This window comes from Streptopelia decaocto (assembly GCF_964273445.1).
Source record: "Streptopelia decaocto genome assembly, chromosome: 18".
NCBI classification, from domain to species: Eukaryota; Metazoa; Chordata; class Aves; order Columbiformes; family Columbidae; genus Streptopelia; species Streptopelia decaocto.
This window is the reverse complement of record NC_138673.1, coordinates 10,475,462-10,490,929: the sequence shown is the minus strand read 5'-3', so window position 1 is coordinate 10,490,929 and position 15,468 is coordinate 10,475,462. Positions and strand designations below refer to the sequence as shown.

General features: G+C 44.6%; 1 protein-coding gene across 8 annotated transcripts in view; it reads left to right on the top strand.

The window, feature by feature from the left end:
- The window catches only part of NF1 (neurofibromin 1), a 70,218-nt gene that overhangs the window by 14,722 nt on the left and 40,028 nt on the right, over window positions 1-15,468 (top strand). For 6 of the 8 annotated variants that reach the window (XR_014185665.1, XM_082068664.1, XM_082068663.1 and 3 more), the window contains exons 13-31: window positions 85-219; window positions 764-877; window positions 1,215-1,294; window positions 1,922-2,045; window positions 2,442-2,585; window positions 3,301-3,547; window positions 3,856-3,929; window positions 4,039-4,122; window positions 4,645-5,085; window positions 5,509-5,648; window positions 6,148-6,270; window positions 6,718-6,801; window positions 7,152-7,268; window positions 8,310-8,491; window positions 8,597-8,808; window positions 9,437-9,598; window positions 10,575-10,678; window positions 11,558-11,693; window positions 14,879-14,941. Coding sequence is in view for 7 of the 8 variants with exons in the window: in XM_082068664.1 (XP_081924790.1) it covers window positions 85-219; window positions 764-877; window positions 1,215-1,294; window positions 1,922-2,045; window positions 2,442-2,585; window positions 3,301-3,547; window positions 3,856-3,929; window positions 4,039-4,122; window positions 4,645-5,085; window positions 5,509-5,648; window positions 6,148-6,270; window positions 6,718-6,801; window positions 7,152-7,268; window positions 8,310-8,491; window positions 8,597-8,808; window positions 9,437-9,598; window positions 10,575-10,678; window positions 11,558-11,693; window positions 14,879-14,941 (2,766 nt within the window). In the remaining variant the exon portion in view is untranslated. The remainder of the gene's footprint in view (window positions 1-84; window positions 220-763; window positions 878-1,214; window positions 1,295-1,921; window positions 2,046-2,441; window positions 2,586-3,300; window positions 3,548-3,855; window positions 3,930-4,038; window positions 4,123-4,644; window positions 5,086-5,508; window positions 5,649-6,147; window positions 6,271-6,717; window positions 6,802-7,151; window positions 7,269-8,309; window positions 8,492-8,596; window positions 8,809-9,436; window positions 9,599-10,574; window positions 10,679-11,557; window positions 11,694-14,878; window positions 14,942-15,468) is intronic. The other 2 variants (XM_082068666.1, XM_082068665.1) reach the window with 1 other exon arrangement.

The following is a 15,468-nucleotide window of genomic DNA, read 5'->3' as shown; positions in this document are numbered from 1 at the left end:
AATACACTTTGTAAGATGTTTAATTATAGCTACTATGTAGACTACCCTATTGACAATGACTGTGGGGTTTTTTCCTTCCATCAGAGTCTTACATTTAAGGAGAAAATGACAAGCCTTAAATTTAAAGAAAAACCTACTGATTTGGAAACCAGAAGTTACAAGTTCTTGCTGTTATCCTTGGTAAAACTGATCCACGCTGATCCGAAGCTTTTGCTGTGTGTAAGTACATCGTACTATTCATTCAGAGTAAAATTTACTTTCGAAGCTACTAAATGAATAAAAATGAAAAACATAAACCTGGCATATGGAATACTTCGCTCCCCATTCTTCTCTCTGCTTATAATGCTTCTGTGCTTTCAAAGGAAAAACGCAAAACCAAAAGAAACTGCAAGAAGTTTTGCAGAAGCAGAGCAGCATAATGACGAAGAGTGTAAAGCTCTGACTCCGAAAGAGGGGGAAGGGGGACAGGGGAATAGAACAAGAAGAAAATTGGAATAAGGGCAGGAGGGTGAAATTAGTCATCGTTTCAATGAGTAGAAAGACAGATGTGTCTTAGATCTTCCATTTTCTCAGATCTGTTTATTTTAAAAATACATCAATCCTGTCAAAGATATATTCAAGGGGTGTCATAGCCTAAAAATATGAGGTACTCTCTTAAAGATCCAGAAATCCACCTCGTTTGATTACAGAGATGCCACTGTAGCCGTCAGTAACATGGTCAGTCATTAACAATTGTACAACTTGCTTTCCTTTTGCTGTTCAGAACCCGAGGAAGCAAGGGCCGGAGACACAGGGGAGCACGGCGGAGCTGATCACGGGCCTGGTGCAGCTGGTGCCGCAGTCCAGCATGCCGGACATCGCGCAGGAGGCCATGGAGGTGAGGGGCGCTCCTGCGGGCGCCGCGGCCACTCTGGGACGGAGCAGCGGGGGCGGCGCTGTGGGTCAGCGCTTGTCCCTCGGAGCTTTTCCTGAGTGTTTCACAGGAGAGGCCTATAAGTACAGTTTTAAAAGCCTGACTGAGGAAACTAACGAATCACCACAGTTACTTCTGATTTCTAGTCTTTCCATGCAAAGTTGCTGATTCTGTGACTTTGCCAGTTCCATTGTAACATTCCTGTGGTTTTACTATGGTGGGTCTCCAGAGCACTTCATACCCATGAGGTACTCTATGCATTTCTGCCTTTGAGTGAAACTCGACTTTGTTCTGAATTTAGGCCTTGCTAGTTCTTCACCAGTTAGACAGCATTGACTTGTGGAATCCTGATGCACCTATAGAAACATTCTGGGAAATTAGGTATGTAAGTTAACTTTTGTAAATTAGAGAAATAGCTGGTTTGATTTGTCTTCTCTTTCGAAATAGCTGTGAGTGTTTTGGGACAGCTATGCGACATCGGCTGCAATCTGCAGTCACAGTTTCTAGTAGTAGAATGAGTTTGTGGTCTGTTCAGGCTGGAGAAAACCCATTAAAATTGACCCTGATTTGGACCCCTTGGCAGTTTTAACAGAGCGTGCGAGGCGGGAATGGATGTGAAGAAGGAACATCCCTAGACGTGTTCCTTCCAGAGCAGAGCTGAGGCCTTGTCAGTGTGTAGGTGACTCGTCCCGCCCCGTCTGGGCGGGGGACACACAAGGGCTCCGAATCGCCAGCCCGGGCTGCCGGCCGGTCCCCGAACTGCCGGCCGGTCCCCGAACTGCTCCAGTTCCTCCATGGACCCGCAGCGGCCGGCTGGGCGGTGGGACGGGGCCCAGGGAGCTTGTCCCTTGAAGTGCACACCTATGTTACAACTGTTACACGTTTGAAAACATGATGCTAGCGTATGTGTAGGATATTCATCCTAATTGCCTATTTCTATGTAAAATGTAGTAATGTCTTTCAAATTTTTGTTCCTAAAAGCTAATGCTGAATTTCATTTTGCTGCAGTTCACAAATGCTTTTTTATATCTGCAAGAAGCTGACGAGTCATCAGATGCTCAGCAGTACTGAAATCCTCAAGTGGCTGCGAGAGATTCTCATCTGTAGGAATAAGTTTCTGCTAAAAAACAAGGTAAGTAAATGTTAACGTCTGTCTGGTAGGATCATTCATCTGAATTGCTCTCTGTTTTGTCACTCCCTTATTTACCAGGTTATTTTCATGACTGGAAGAGATTTAATAGCTACACCTATACTTTGTTTTGTGATTTCCTCTCTGCCGAGGGTGGTGTTTCGTGAGGCACCTTCATTACAATTGTTAACCAAAGTCAGCTCGAGGATTTTTATTTGAGCTACAGGGACGTGCTGGGAGCACCCTTGGGACCAGTACTGTGGGGCCAGCACTGTGTGACGTGCTGGGAGCAGCAGTGGGGCCAGTACTGCGTGGATGGCAAAGAGCTTTTCGCTTTCCTGAAATCTTACCCTGTTCAAAAAACAAGTTGATTTATTATTTTCTTCCCTGTCTCTCCAGCAATCAGACCGGAGTTCCTGCCACTTCCTCTTCCTTTATGATGTCTCTGGAGGTGGAACTAGTCAAATTTCCCTTGACCACGAAGAGATGATGCGCTGTGCTCCGGGGGCCACCCTCAGGAAAGGGAAAGGGAATTCCTCCATGGTAAGTCATAGATGATCATAATCCGTTTTACCACTTAGGGGGGAAAACCTGTGTGCAAGTAGAAATCAAATTACTTTGACAGTCATTTTTAAAATTAAAATTAATTATTTCTGAGGAGGAGAAGACATCTGTGTCTTACATAATGGATCTAATATTCTAATATGCTGGGTAATACTGATGTATCAGACTTTAGAAGGTCACATTTTTTTCCAGTTAAAATGTTGGTGAATATTTTTCCTGAGGGTTGCACGCAGCATCCCTGCACGCTAGTCTGTTGTTAATAGGTCTGAAATCTCACTTTTGAAAGCATTGCATGCAGTTGGAATGTACCAGGGAGGACCGTAAGATCAAACATTTCAGTAAGGTATACCCTTGGACAGACAAGTTACTTAGGCCTAATTTTACTACTAGTTCTAGCTGCAGGAAGAAAATGAAGAGGATATTTAGAACATCTTTTATGAGCCAAAACTTTCTTTTGTTTTTTAATGTACACTTTTGCAGTATTGTCCTCAGTACTCAGTCATCCTTACGCAAGGAGCAGGTTCTCCGCCGCTGTTCGTGCAGCAGCAGATGAAAGCTCTGATCGTGTTTAGCATTGCTTATTCCTACTAGAATCAAAGCAGTTTTAAAGAACAGTTTGGCTAATGCTGAACGTTAATAAAGCTGTCATATTCATTATCAATATTACCAAACCGGGAATGCTGTGTTTCCCAAGGAAAGTACAGCAGCGTGCAGCGGGACCCCGATTTGTCGCCAAGCCCAGACGAAGCTGGAGGTCGCCTTGTACATGTTTCTGTGGAGCCCGGATATCGAGGCCGTCCTGGTTGCCATGTCCTGTTTCCGTCACCTCTGTGAGGAAGCCGATATCAGGTGTGGAGTAGATGAAGTCTCAGTGCATAACTTTTTGCCAAACTACAACACTTTCATGGAGTTTGCATCTGTTAGCAATATGATGTCTACAGGTAAGAACCATCAATCTGAAAAACACCTTTCTATGTGTATAATAAGACTATTATTTGTGTTTGAGTTCTTTAAACAGGTTGAAATTCTTGATTTGATTGCTACTCCTGCTTTCACTAAAATATCTTAATCGTTGGAATTGTTAGGAAGAGTTGGGAATTGGGTGACTGAGTTCATGAGGATTTTAAAGTGTAACAAGAATAGAAGGGATATGTTCCTCTGTTAGTTTAATAATTGCATTCAAAGATCTCATATTTGATGTTGGTGGGTTTTCCAAAGACTCGGTTAACTGTTGTGCGCTCCTGTGCAGGCAGAGCGGCTCTGCAGAAGAGAGTGATGGCGCTGCTGAGGCGCATTGAGCATCCGACTGCAGGCAACACAGAGGTGAACTTTCCGCTCATTTTATACTCTTTGCTTGCCTATTTTTTTGAAAACAGAAAATGCTGTTGCTACAAGTAGTTTTGAAGTTAAATCTTGATATATCTTCTTTTAGGCCTGGGAGGACACACATGCAAAATGGGAGCAAGCTACAAAACTAATCCTTAACTATCCAAAGACCAAAATGGAAGATGGGCAGGTGACTATGAATTTTTCCATGGGTTCAACCCTTAGAAATGTAAAATATTTAAGATTATTTATTTTAAGGAATTGAATTTTAATGTAGGAATTGAGTTTTGTAGGCAGACTTAAGTTTCATGAAAGTATTCCAGAAAAATTGTGGTAATCAGTTGTCCACTGTGCTTACTAAGAGACCAGAAGTAATTGGTCTTAAATTGCTGTGAGGGAGGTGGAGGCTGAACTTAAAAATTAAAAACAAATTGAAAGAAAGAATAGTGAAGGCTCTGGGATACTACTGGGGAAATGGCGAAACCCCTGTCACTGGGAGCTGTTAAAGCAGCTGCTGGATGTCGTGGTTTAAATGTGCTGCGTGCCGGTGCAGAGCAGGGGCTTGTCTTGGCAACCCCCTTTATTTGAACTATAGAAGGAAAGTTCTTGAGTCTGGCGTTGTAAAGGGCAGGATGCGTTATGGAATGATTGAAAGTTCTCGTCTCGGTTCTGTTCAGTTGCTGAGATTTCATGTTCAACCATTCTCTGTCAGGTCACCGAGAGTCTTCACAAGACGATCGTGAAGAGGCGGATGTCGCACGTGAGCGGCGGTGGCTCCATCGACCTGTCGGACACGGACTCTCTGCAGGAGTGGATCAACATGACGGGGTTCCTGTGCGCGCTGGGCGGCGTGTGCCTGCAGCATCGCAGCACCGCGGGGCTGGCCACCTACAGCCCCCCCATGGGCCCCGTCAGCGAGCGCAAGGGCTCCATGATCTCCATGGTGTCCACCGAGGGCAACGCCGAGACCCCGGTCAGCAAGTTCATCGACCGGCTCTTGACTCTCATGGTCTGCAACCACGAGAAGGTGGGACTGCAGATACGGACCAATATCAAAGATCTGGTGGGGCTGGAGCTGAGCCCAGCGCTTTACCCGATGCTGTTCAACAAACTGAAGAACACCATCAGCAAGTTCTTTGATTCTCAAGGACAGGTAATGTGTTGATATATTCCTTTGCGTCTTAAAAAAAAGTCAGTCTTGTCTTTCATAGAGGTAATTGAAATTGATACCTGTTTGTGTTACGTGCAAAAAACCTGCAAGTGTTGTGATTGCATTCCACAGCATGCGTTAATAATTATTGCATTTGTGATTCCAGGCCGTATTTAACATCAAGTAACTGAAAATATTCTTGAATTGTTAGTGAACTCTGAGTACAGACTCTGGGAGAATGTTCTCAGAATCATTGCTGGTTGTACTGACATATTTAATCTTGACATATGTTGGAATTCTTTTGGCTCAGTGATAACTGCAAAAATGCTTTTCCATTAGATTTTTGAAATGCTGCGGTGTATTTGCTGAATGTCCGTTTTTGGTTCTGTGTGTGAAGAATTAAGACACACAATTTTCTTCTTGTAGGTGTTGTTAACTGAGACCAACACACAATTTGTAGAGCAAACCATTGCCATAATGAAGAATTTGCTTGACAATCATACAGAAGGGAGCTCCGAACATCTGGGACAAGCTAGTATTGAGACAATGATGCTGAACCTGGTTAGGTACGAAATCCTGTTGACCTTCCTGCACAAAGTCATACGGTTGGGAAGCGAGGTAGAGCATTCCGGTTGACGGCTTTTCTACTTGTGTCCATGGAGAAGCAGCAGCTGATTTTCTGACCTTCCTCCTTATGTTCTCCCAACTTCAGTAATTGTGGAGATCATTTATAGTGTAGCGGAATGTATGCTGGTGGAGGGTGACGCTTTTATTTTTAAAGAACTAACCATTCCATAGCTTGGCCCTGTTCTTGTAAGCTTTCTTGGTTTCTTTTCTGTGCAATGGAAACCAGCTGAAGGGCAGATTTCTGTTCAGTTTTATACTAACAGAAACTTTTCTGGGCAGAAGAAATGTGGTACTGAAAAAGCAGGTGGCGCAGGTGGGGTGAACCCGTGGGCACGGTGCCGGGTCAGCCGGGCGCGGGTCCGCGGGCTGACGAGCTTCGTCAGATGTGCGGCCGTGTCGTGTGTAGCACGTAATTAATCTCTCTGCCTTTTTCTTCAGGTATGTGCGTGTGCTTGGGAATTTGGTACATGCAATTCAAATAAAAACCAAGCTCTGTCAGTTAGTGGAAGTAATGATGGAAAGGAGAGACGACCTCTCATTTTGCCAAGAAATGAAATTTAGGTGAGTGTTGCGTTGTGTAATTTCTCAGGTGGGTTAATGTGAACAAGTGTCATTTTGTTTGGTTATGTGTTCAAAAAAACAACCCCCAAACTGTCTCATGCCAGTATTCCTGGTATAGGGTCCATACCCCCATCTTTATCTTCAGACTCATTTAGAGCCTGGTGCTGCATTAAAATTGTATTTTGCTTGTGGGGATACTATACACACGTAAAAATGCTGTGTGTGATACAGACCGGGGGCGTTTCTTGGTATCACAAAATTAGTTCACTTCTTACACTGAAATTGTAATAATTACAAATGATGCCAACAGCAACGAGTGTGTTTGTGGGGAGGGCTATTGAAAAACCAAAACCAACCCCCAAACAACAGCCAACTGAGCAAAAACATCAACGAAACCCAACCAACCAAAACCCCCGTAGGCTAACACAAGGTATCCATATGTAACAGGAACAAAATGGTGGAGTATTTGACAGACTGGGTTATGGGAACATCTAATCAAGCAACAGATGAGGATGTGAAATGTTTGACAAGGTAAGAAAGAATATTCTGGAGCTGTTTCTGCAGGTTTGGTGAGCAACAGCAGAGTTTTGTTTAATGCATCATAGTGTTGAATTGATACTTAACTGTGTCGGTGGGTTTTCTATGACAGATTTGGTTTGCACTTGTCCTCAGGAAACCGTTGGCTGAACCGTCCCAGCCCTGTAAAAGCTGTTTCCTGGTGGACGGAACTTCACTACAGTTACTTTAAGAAAAAACGTGTTTTTGACGTGCAGTTAGACGTCTGAGGAGAAGGGATTTGGTGCTGGATGGGAAAGGTGCTGGGGGAGGAGACGCTGGTTCTGCTGAGCCGAGACAGAGCTGCTCGCAATTTTCTTTTTCAGAGACTTGGACCAGGCGAGCATGGAAGCCGTGGTCTCGCTGCTGGCGGGGCTGCCGCTGCAGCCTGAAGAAGGAGATGGTGTGGAGCTGATGGAAGCGAAATCTCAGTTATTTCTTAAGTAAATAGTGACTTTTAACTATTTTTCTATACAATTACTCTAAGTAGATGCATCATATGACTTTTATAAACTATGGTTGGTTTGAGAAAACTTGCACACAAATTTCAGGACTGCCTTCTGGTGGTTACAGCACAATTGAAAATTTGGACTATGATACAAGAAATATCACTTGGGGCAGTCATGAGATTTTTTGGGAGGTTTATTTTGTAATTGCTGCTGTATGCAAATCTTTTCAGGTGGTTTTACTTATCCAAGTCACAGAATCACAGAATGGACTGGGTTGGAAAAGACCTCAGGGATCATCCAATCCAACCCTTGGTCCAGCTCCAGTCCATGGACTAGATCATGGCACTAAGTGCCATGTCCAGTCTCAGTTTAAAAACCTCCAGGGCCGGTGAGTCCAGCACCGCCCTGGGCAGCCATTCCAATCCTGACCACTCTCTGCACAGAATTGCTTTCTCATCTCCAGCCTCAGTTTTCCCTGGCAGAGTTGAAGCCCGTGCCCCCTTGTCCTATTGCTGATGCCTGGGAGAAGAGCCCAATCCCCGCCTGGCTAGAACTGCCCTTCAGGTAGTTCTAGAGAGTGCTGAGCTCAGCTCTGAGCCTCCTCTTCTCCAGACTAAACAAGCCCAGCTCCCTCAGCCTCTCCCCATCGGTCTTGTGTTCCAGTCCCTTCCCCAGTCTTGTTGCTCTTCTCTGGACCCGCTCCAGCACTTCAATCTCTTTCCTGAGCTGAGGGGCCCAGAACTGGACACAATACTCCAGCTGTGGCCTCCCCAGTGCAGAGCACAGGGGAAGGGTCACTGCCCTTGTCCTGCTGACAAGGGCAAGGGTCTGGGCGACATATAGGACCCTCTGTTCCCCTCAGGAGGAGTTGCCGACTACAACCACCCTTCTTTGTTTTTTCCTTTAGCTGCAGTTGTAATCCATTTTGCAGATGAGGTCCATCCGGGAGGCTCTCCAGGCAGAGCTTCTTGGCTGTTCTCTGCCTGATTTTCTGGGTCCAGGGCCTCATATCTATTTGTCTTTCTTTTTCGTTAGATATTTCACACTGTTTATGAACCTTCTCAATGACTGTAGTGAAGTTGAAGACGAAAGCTCGCAAACGGGCGGCAGGAAGCGCGGGATGTCTCGCCGACTCGCTTCGCTGCGGCACTGCACCGTCCTCGCCATGTCCAACTTACTCAATGCGAACGTGGACAGCGGGCTTATGCACTCAATAGGTAACGCACTTAGAGATAAAGGTGCAGAAATGAGTACATAACAAAGACATTGGTGTTTAACTTATTTTTACAGCTTCCTTAGTAGCTCTGGGTTTTTTTAATCAGGCTTGGGCTATCATAAAGACCTGCAAACAAGAGCTACGTTTATGGAAGTGCTCACTAAGATCCTGCAGCAGGGCACAGAGTTCGATACGTTGGCAGAAACGGTGCTGGCGGATCGGTTCGAGCGGCTGGTGGAGCTGGTGACCATGATGGGTGACCAGGGGGAGCTCCCCATTGCCATGGCTTTAGCCAACGTGGTGCCTTGTTCTCAGTGGGTGAGTTGATTCATGCCTTTGATTTCCTACGTTATTTCAAAATGTTAAGACTTGCAGTAAAAACCAGTGCAAACATGAAGGGTGTAGAGCAGTCTGCTGAAGAGAGAGCAGACTGCGTCCATGATAGCTGGCCCTTCTCCGTATATTCTTGAAAACTCTACTGAGTCTAATTGTCAGAGAGCTTGATTATAAACTGCACTTTTACAGTCATCTTTTAGTTAATATCTAGGAATAATTTTGGATGTAGTTATTGCCATAAATGCGTGTTTTTGGCCTGGTTATTTATCATGGATTGTGTGGAGTTGTAATGCAGACAAGCAGAGCTGTGTCTGCTCCTCTGGATTTTAGTGAGATGAGCTGGGCTTTATCATACAGCAGAATAACTGCTCATCTGTCTAGACTAATTGTTATGGATTTGTGTGACTGGGTGTTGTGGGGCAGATTTGTAGACAAGGAACAGCACAGGAAAGATATAAAGAGAGATTGTACATGCTTAATTCGGTATTTACATGCAAGATTCCGTAGCAAATGTAAAGTATTAGTACAAACCGCTTGGTACTTTTGTCATAATTCTTGCCTTGCTTTGGGTCGCTGCCGGTCAGGTTAACGTCTCATTGCTTCTTTCAAGGACGAGCTTGCTCGCGTCCTGGTCACTCTCTTTGATTCCCGGCACCTGCTCTACCAGCTGCTCTGGAACATGTTCTCGAAGGAGGTGGAGCTGGCAGACTCCATGCAGACGCTCTTCCGAGGAAACAGCTTAGCCAGCAAAATAATGACTTTCTGTTTTAAGGTGTGTTATCTACTCTTCCTCTCTGCTACAAATCACTTCAATAACAGAAGAAGTTTAATATAAAACTACAAAACTACCAGTCTGTGGTGTTAAGCACTTGAGTGTTTGAATTATTTGAAAATAATCCAGAGCTGCCTTTGGGTCTGGGTGTAAGTTAGTCTCAGCTCTCGTGTTTGAAGTGAGTCTTGTAGATCTCTTATGCTCACGCCCAACTGAAAACTACAAATCCCTCTGGAGCGAAGCTTTCGCCAGCTCTTCATGGCTCAGCCAGTTTGGCTTCAGCTTGCAGTGGGGGCTCTGGAATGTCTCCAAGGCAATAACCGGGTCGTGTTGCCTGCTCTGTGTGTTCTGTGTTGTTAAAGAAGAAAACCTGTCGCAGTAACAAAAATGTTTGCAAGTTTTGTAGATTTCAACAAAGATTACTAGTCATTTAGTAAGCATAAATGAGCTGGTACAAAGAGCTGAACATCTGTAAAAGCTTTAGCTCTCTTCGAGTCCTTTCCTTTCCCTTCAGTCATAGTCTTCACCCTTCTGGCTAGCTGAGTGATAGGAGTGATCCTGGGCCCGACACCAGCTTGAAGGCTCTTTCTGAAGGTCCTTTTGTAACCAGCGATTAGAGGACGGGAGGCAAAGTCCGAGGTTTCGTTTGTGCGTCCATTTCAGTTTAAAAAGTTGTGTACGGAGATGGAGCGTTGAGCGAGCGTGCCGTAAGAAAGAATCTCCTTTGGTTATCGCGATTATTGAAGTGACCTGTCATTTTCTCTAAATTGGAAATGAATTTAAATACACAGAAGTTGATCACAGTTATGTTTCAGAAATGAGACTATAATATAGAAAGACCAGTGTTACAGAAATCTGGCTTATGTCAAAAGAAGTCAAGTGTTTTCAGGCTCTCTTAACACTTAGAGAATTTCGGAGCGTTCCCGTGAGCTGCTGTGCTAATCTTGCCACCCGTTCTGATTTTCTGTGTACACAGGTATATGGTGCTACGTATTTGCAGAAGCTTTTGGAACCTTTGTTAAGGACTGTGATCACATCCTCTGAATGGCAGCATGTTAGCTTTGAGGTGGATCCAACAAGGTTTGAGATTCAAGGGGGGGAAGCAAACGTATTTATTTGTGAACACGATTCCCTGTGTTTGTAAATGTCATAGGATTCCTTTTCCCTTGTTGCAAATATTTTTCTCATACTTTCATACTTTTCCACTCCTCCCTTTGCCAGACCCATTAATTGTATCTGCAATCCTTATATGCAGGGAGGATTGTCCAGCACAGCGAGATGAGTTTTGCTGCATGTCCTCTAAGCCCTGAGAGAGTAAGGAAGGTAGAGAGCTCTTGCAGGACCTCTTTCCTACTTGCTACTTCTTCCTTCTGTGTAGGCTGCTAATGTGGGGATGGCCAGCAGAGCCAGAACGCATCTGCTTTAGGTCATTGATTAATCACAGAAGCGAGATGGAATGCGTGCATGTTGTGTGTGATTTTTTTTGCTTCGGTTCCTCTTACATCCCTTCAAGACTTGGATTTGGTAGCTGTTGTTCTGTTGCTTTCAATTATCTCTAACTCTTAGAAAAACTTGAAGTATTTGTCTTTCAAGTAGCTTACCAAAAGACAGGCCTTCTTCTTAATAGTTTAACTCTGAAATACCAGTGTCTGCCTCAAAAATTCCTTTCAGAGCGACTATTAAACTGATAATGCAGTTATCAGTTGGAATTACGTATGTGTGTGTTTGTATGGAATGGCGTGAGAGAGCCCCACTTACAGCTGTCTGTTACTGATTTCAGTGGCCTCATATTTGTAACTTATAGGGTTTAAAATATTGATGGAAACTTTTATCTAAAAGATCCTAAGTATTTCCATAAGATTTCTATTGACCCTGGCAAATAAGGTTACTGCCGAACATGTAAGTACAGTTGGTATCGTTCGTTTGATTGCCGGTCATACATGTGTGGGTCTGTTTCAGGCTGGAGCCTGCAGAAAGCCTTGAGGAGAACCAGCGGAGTCTCTTGCAAATGACAGAAAAGTTTTTTCATGCAATCATTAATTCTTCCTCGGAGTTCCCGCCGCAGCTGCGCAGCGTGTGCCACTGCCTGTACCAGGTACGCCTGCGCGGGCGTCTGCACCCGACTTTGGCCTTGGCTCTTATCATGCTCCAAGCCCAGAGCTTGGTCCGGTAATGGATGCATAGTGGGCATTTGTTAAAGACTTTGTTCAGACCTTTGTTGAATGACAGGAATCTAAACATAGGGACTGAATGGTGATTCAAGACTTGGGTTTGCGATCAGGAGGTCACTAAACGTTTTTTTTTTAAGGAGTTGAATCACAGCTAGAAACTCAGACCTAATAAAGCAGCGGTAATCTCTGCTTTACATCTCTATGGGAGACTGAAGACTAAGCAGAGAGGTGATGGTTGTACTCGCTTCTGTCAGTTCATCCCTCCACAGGGAAGGCAGGAGGGGCGGGAGGCAGGGGAGTCACTGCTGGCTTGGGAGAAAACAAAACTGCGCGGAGTGTAGAGACAGCGCTTGTTTGCTTTCTATACAGGACCAACTCAATCAGAAATAAAGTTAGTTAATTCTCTAGAAGTCTTCCAGATTGTGCCTTTGATAAGCATTAACTTTGTGAATGGAATAGCTGCTTGTGCAGGTACTGGCTCGGGATAGTTGTTCTCTGCATAAAAATAGAGGCGATTTCTTCAAGAGCATTTCTCTCTGAAGTAAATTTTTCAAAAAAATGCCTATGAAATGTATTATTCAGGTTAGTGCTCCAGGAATACTATTTAGTTGTTCAGTACAGGCGGGTACAATCTTACACTTTCTGCCTTTGACAGAAAAGCAGGTTACAAGATGCTCCTGAGAAAACACCTCTATGGTCCTCAGTGACCACAGGAGTTACAAGCCCTAAATGTTAGAAACTGTGTGTTGAAGCTGAGTATAATGGAAGGAAAGAGATGTGGAGATGCTGTTGGCTGTATTTGGTGTGAGACGCGTGCATGGCCGAGCGCTTGAGCTGGCATCTCCATTCAGTGCTCTGGAAGAGCTATTGGCTTTTCAGCCGCGGAGTAGAAATCTCAGGTCTCAAGTGAAGCAAGAAAAGCAGATATTCTGAGCTGTGTGCACTGATGATGAGTAGTAAAGAATTCCATGTAGCGTGCTCTAGTCCTGTTATTGCAGCGAGTGCTGTATTAGCGACTGCAGCACTGGCTGCGGCTCCCCAGCCGCAGCGAGCGCGGTGCGGGCGCCGGTGCGGGCGCCGGTGCGGGCGCTGGTGCAGCGGGGCCCGCAGGCCGCCTGCTCCGGTGGGCACCTGCCCGCGGTTGTGTTTGGTTTTTAATGTGAAATGAGGAGGTCAAGCTGGTTTTCCTCAAGTTCAAGAGGCCGTGGCCTTGCAAAGGTTGACTGGGAGAGTATTGAAGTGTCATTGAAAGTGTTTCTCTGCAAACCACTTTTAATTCCTACAAGAGGTGGGATTGCTAAAGGTGCTCCCCAGTGGGCATTGCTGGGGAAGGATGAAGTCGATTGGCTTTGCTCTTGGCTTTTCATTCTTTAGTAACACGGACAGTTTGTTCCTGAAAGAGATGATTTACTGGCATATATGCAAGTGGGATTAAGTGATGCTCAGCTTCAACATTTACTACTTTACTGTTTCTAGTAACACATACATTTGTGTGCAAATGTTTGTTCATCACAAATAGTGTAATAACTCATTCTGTACTTTCAAATTCCAGAGAGTTTTGAAGAGTCTGGACTTTATCTGAAAGAAAGTACAATTGAAATCTGGATTTGGGGGGGTGTTAATCCTTTTTTATCACAAGAACCAAATAGGTGATTTTTATAAGGTAACTTCATGTGTTATAAGGTGAATGTGTTCCATCCCAAACAGTGGTGCAGCTGAGACTGAATTCTGCAGTGGCTTTTTATGCTTTAAGTTCTAAAGTAAATGTGTGTGCAAAAAATACTCATCAGGTGTGCTGCTCTGGAAATGACGTGTAGCCAACGTTATGGAAATGGTGTATTTAGGTGGATATTGGGGTCTAGGCTGGGTGGCCTTTCTGTTGCCAGAACAGGGCCCAAGTGAAGGGTTTTCATCCCGAACCGTCCTCCGGTGGCGGGTTCACCCTTGCTCGTGTCAGGTAATGTATTTCCAGGAGTGTTGGGGGCCACAGACGAGCCTGGTCAAAGTAACTCCTATGAAGACATTGTGCTACCTCATGAAAACCATACAAACATCCATGGTTTTTCTTAATGAAGAGGTGGAAATCTGACTTGCTTTAAACGCAATATTCTGATGAGCAGAGTGTGTGTGACGGCTTCCAGAGAGATGACGTGAAGTCAGGAACTGGGCAGAGGCACCTTTGGTTAAATATTGATAGGTCCTGCACAACCTTGAACTATTCACATGTAGCCTGGTTAGCAGAGCAGCTTTTGCTGGCTGAGGGGGTGTTGGTGTGGCTGTGGTTTGGTTTTGTTTCTCCTTGGCCTGTGTCCCGAGCGGCTCCGGCGCCGGCTCTCCCCGGCGTGCCCGGTGCCTTCGGGTTCTCGGCGCTGCCCGTTGGCTGTCACAGCCCATCCGAAGGGGGTGGGTTGAGCTCCAAGGCCGAAATGCCCCTCGCCCAGGGCGCGCGGCTGACGTGCCGGAGCTGAGAGCTGTGAGAGCATGGGATGCTTCACGGTGGGTCCCTTTGCGTTTACATGAAATGCAGGAAGAAGCACAATCAGGTCAGTATGTTGATTGGAAATCCAGAATAAATTCCTGGGGACCCGCTGGGCTTTTTCTTCCTTTTCCCGCAGCGCTCAGCTCCCCGAGGGGTAACGGGTGGTTCCAGCTCTGACTGAATCGGACACACAGAGAAACATTGGGAAGATTTAAAACTCTAAATTTGTTTTAAAAGTCCTGTGTATTTCAGAGGTGTAACACTTGGCTATTCTTACTAACAAAATTATTTAGGGATGGTGAAATACATTTGAAAGCTGAATATGACACTGAAAGCCCAATATTGTATGTCATGAGCACATTAATGTGGTTTGACTTTTCATCTAGCCAGAAATAGTAGAAATGATTGAAATGCAACATTTGCTTGTTTTGTATTTAGTGCTTTGTAAATAAGATGTAATACAACTGTGGAATAAAAACTCCATCATCAGTCTTTAGTTTATATATTTCATTTTCTGTTGGTTATGTTTGTTACATTTTACTGTGTAATTTATGTACAAGTCAACATTGGTTTTTTGTTGCTGTATGTAGTTGGTGCTGTGACTTGTTTGTGCTCATCTCTGTTCTGTAGGCAACTTGCCACTCTCTACTGAATAAAGCTACCGTAAAAGAAAAAAAGGAAAACAAAAAATCAGTAAGTTTGGAGACTTTTTATTAGCCATTTCTTTCAAAGCACAACAGAAATCTCTTGCTGTTTGTTCAAAACATCTTCACTTCAGTCTATTTGACCTCACTGTAAAATCATTCTACTAATTCTGGCACAAAATAGCTTTCATTTCAATTAACACTGGAATTAAGTTATATTTAAAATATTCTCTGTGTGCCTATTTGAGTGAACCGAAGACGTTTTAACCTTACTGCTCAGTGTTTAATGCTCTGATTCCTCTGCCCTTGCCACCATCTTCCAGTTTAAAAACTGCGGAACAGAAATGTTTTCTTTGCTTTTGGGGCAAATCCGAGTCTGTTTAGTGTTTGTACTCTGGCGGATAACTGGCTTGGCTTGCAGCCGGGAGGAGGGCGACTGACACACGGGGGTGCTGAGTGAACAACGGCTCCTGTGGCTTGTTCTGATACGTTTTCTTTTGTTTGCCTTTGACTAAGCACTAAAGTTTGGTACTTGTTCTATATCTCCTGAGAAGAGCGGGTTTGTTGCTTTCCGCA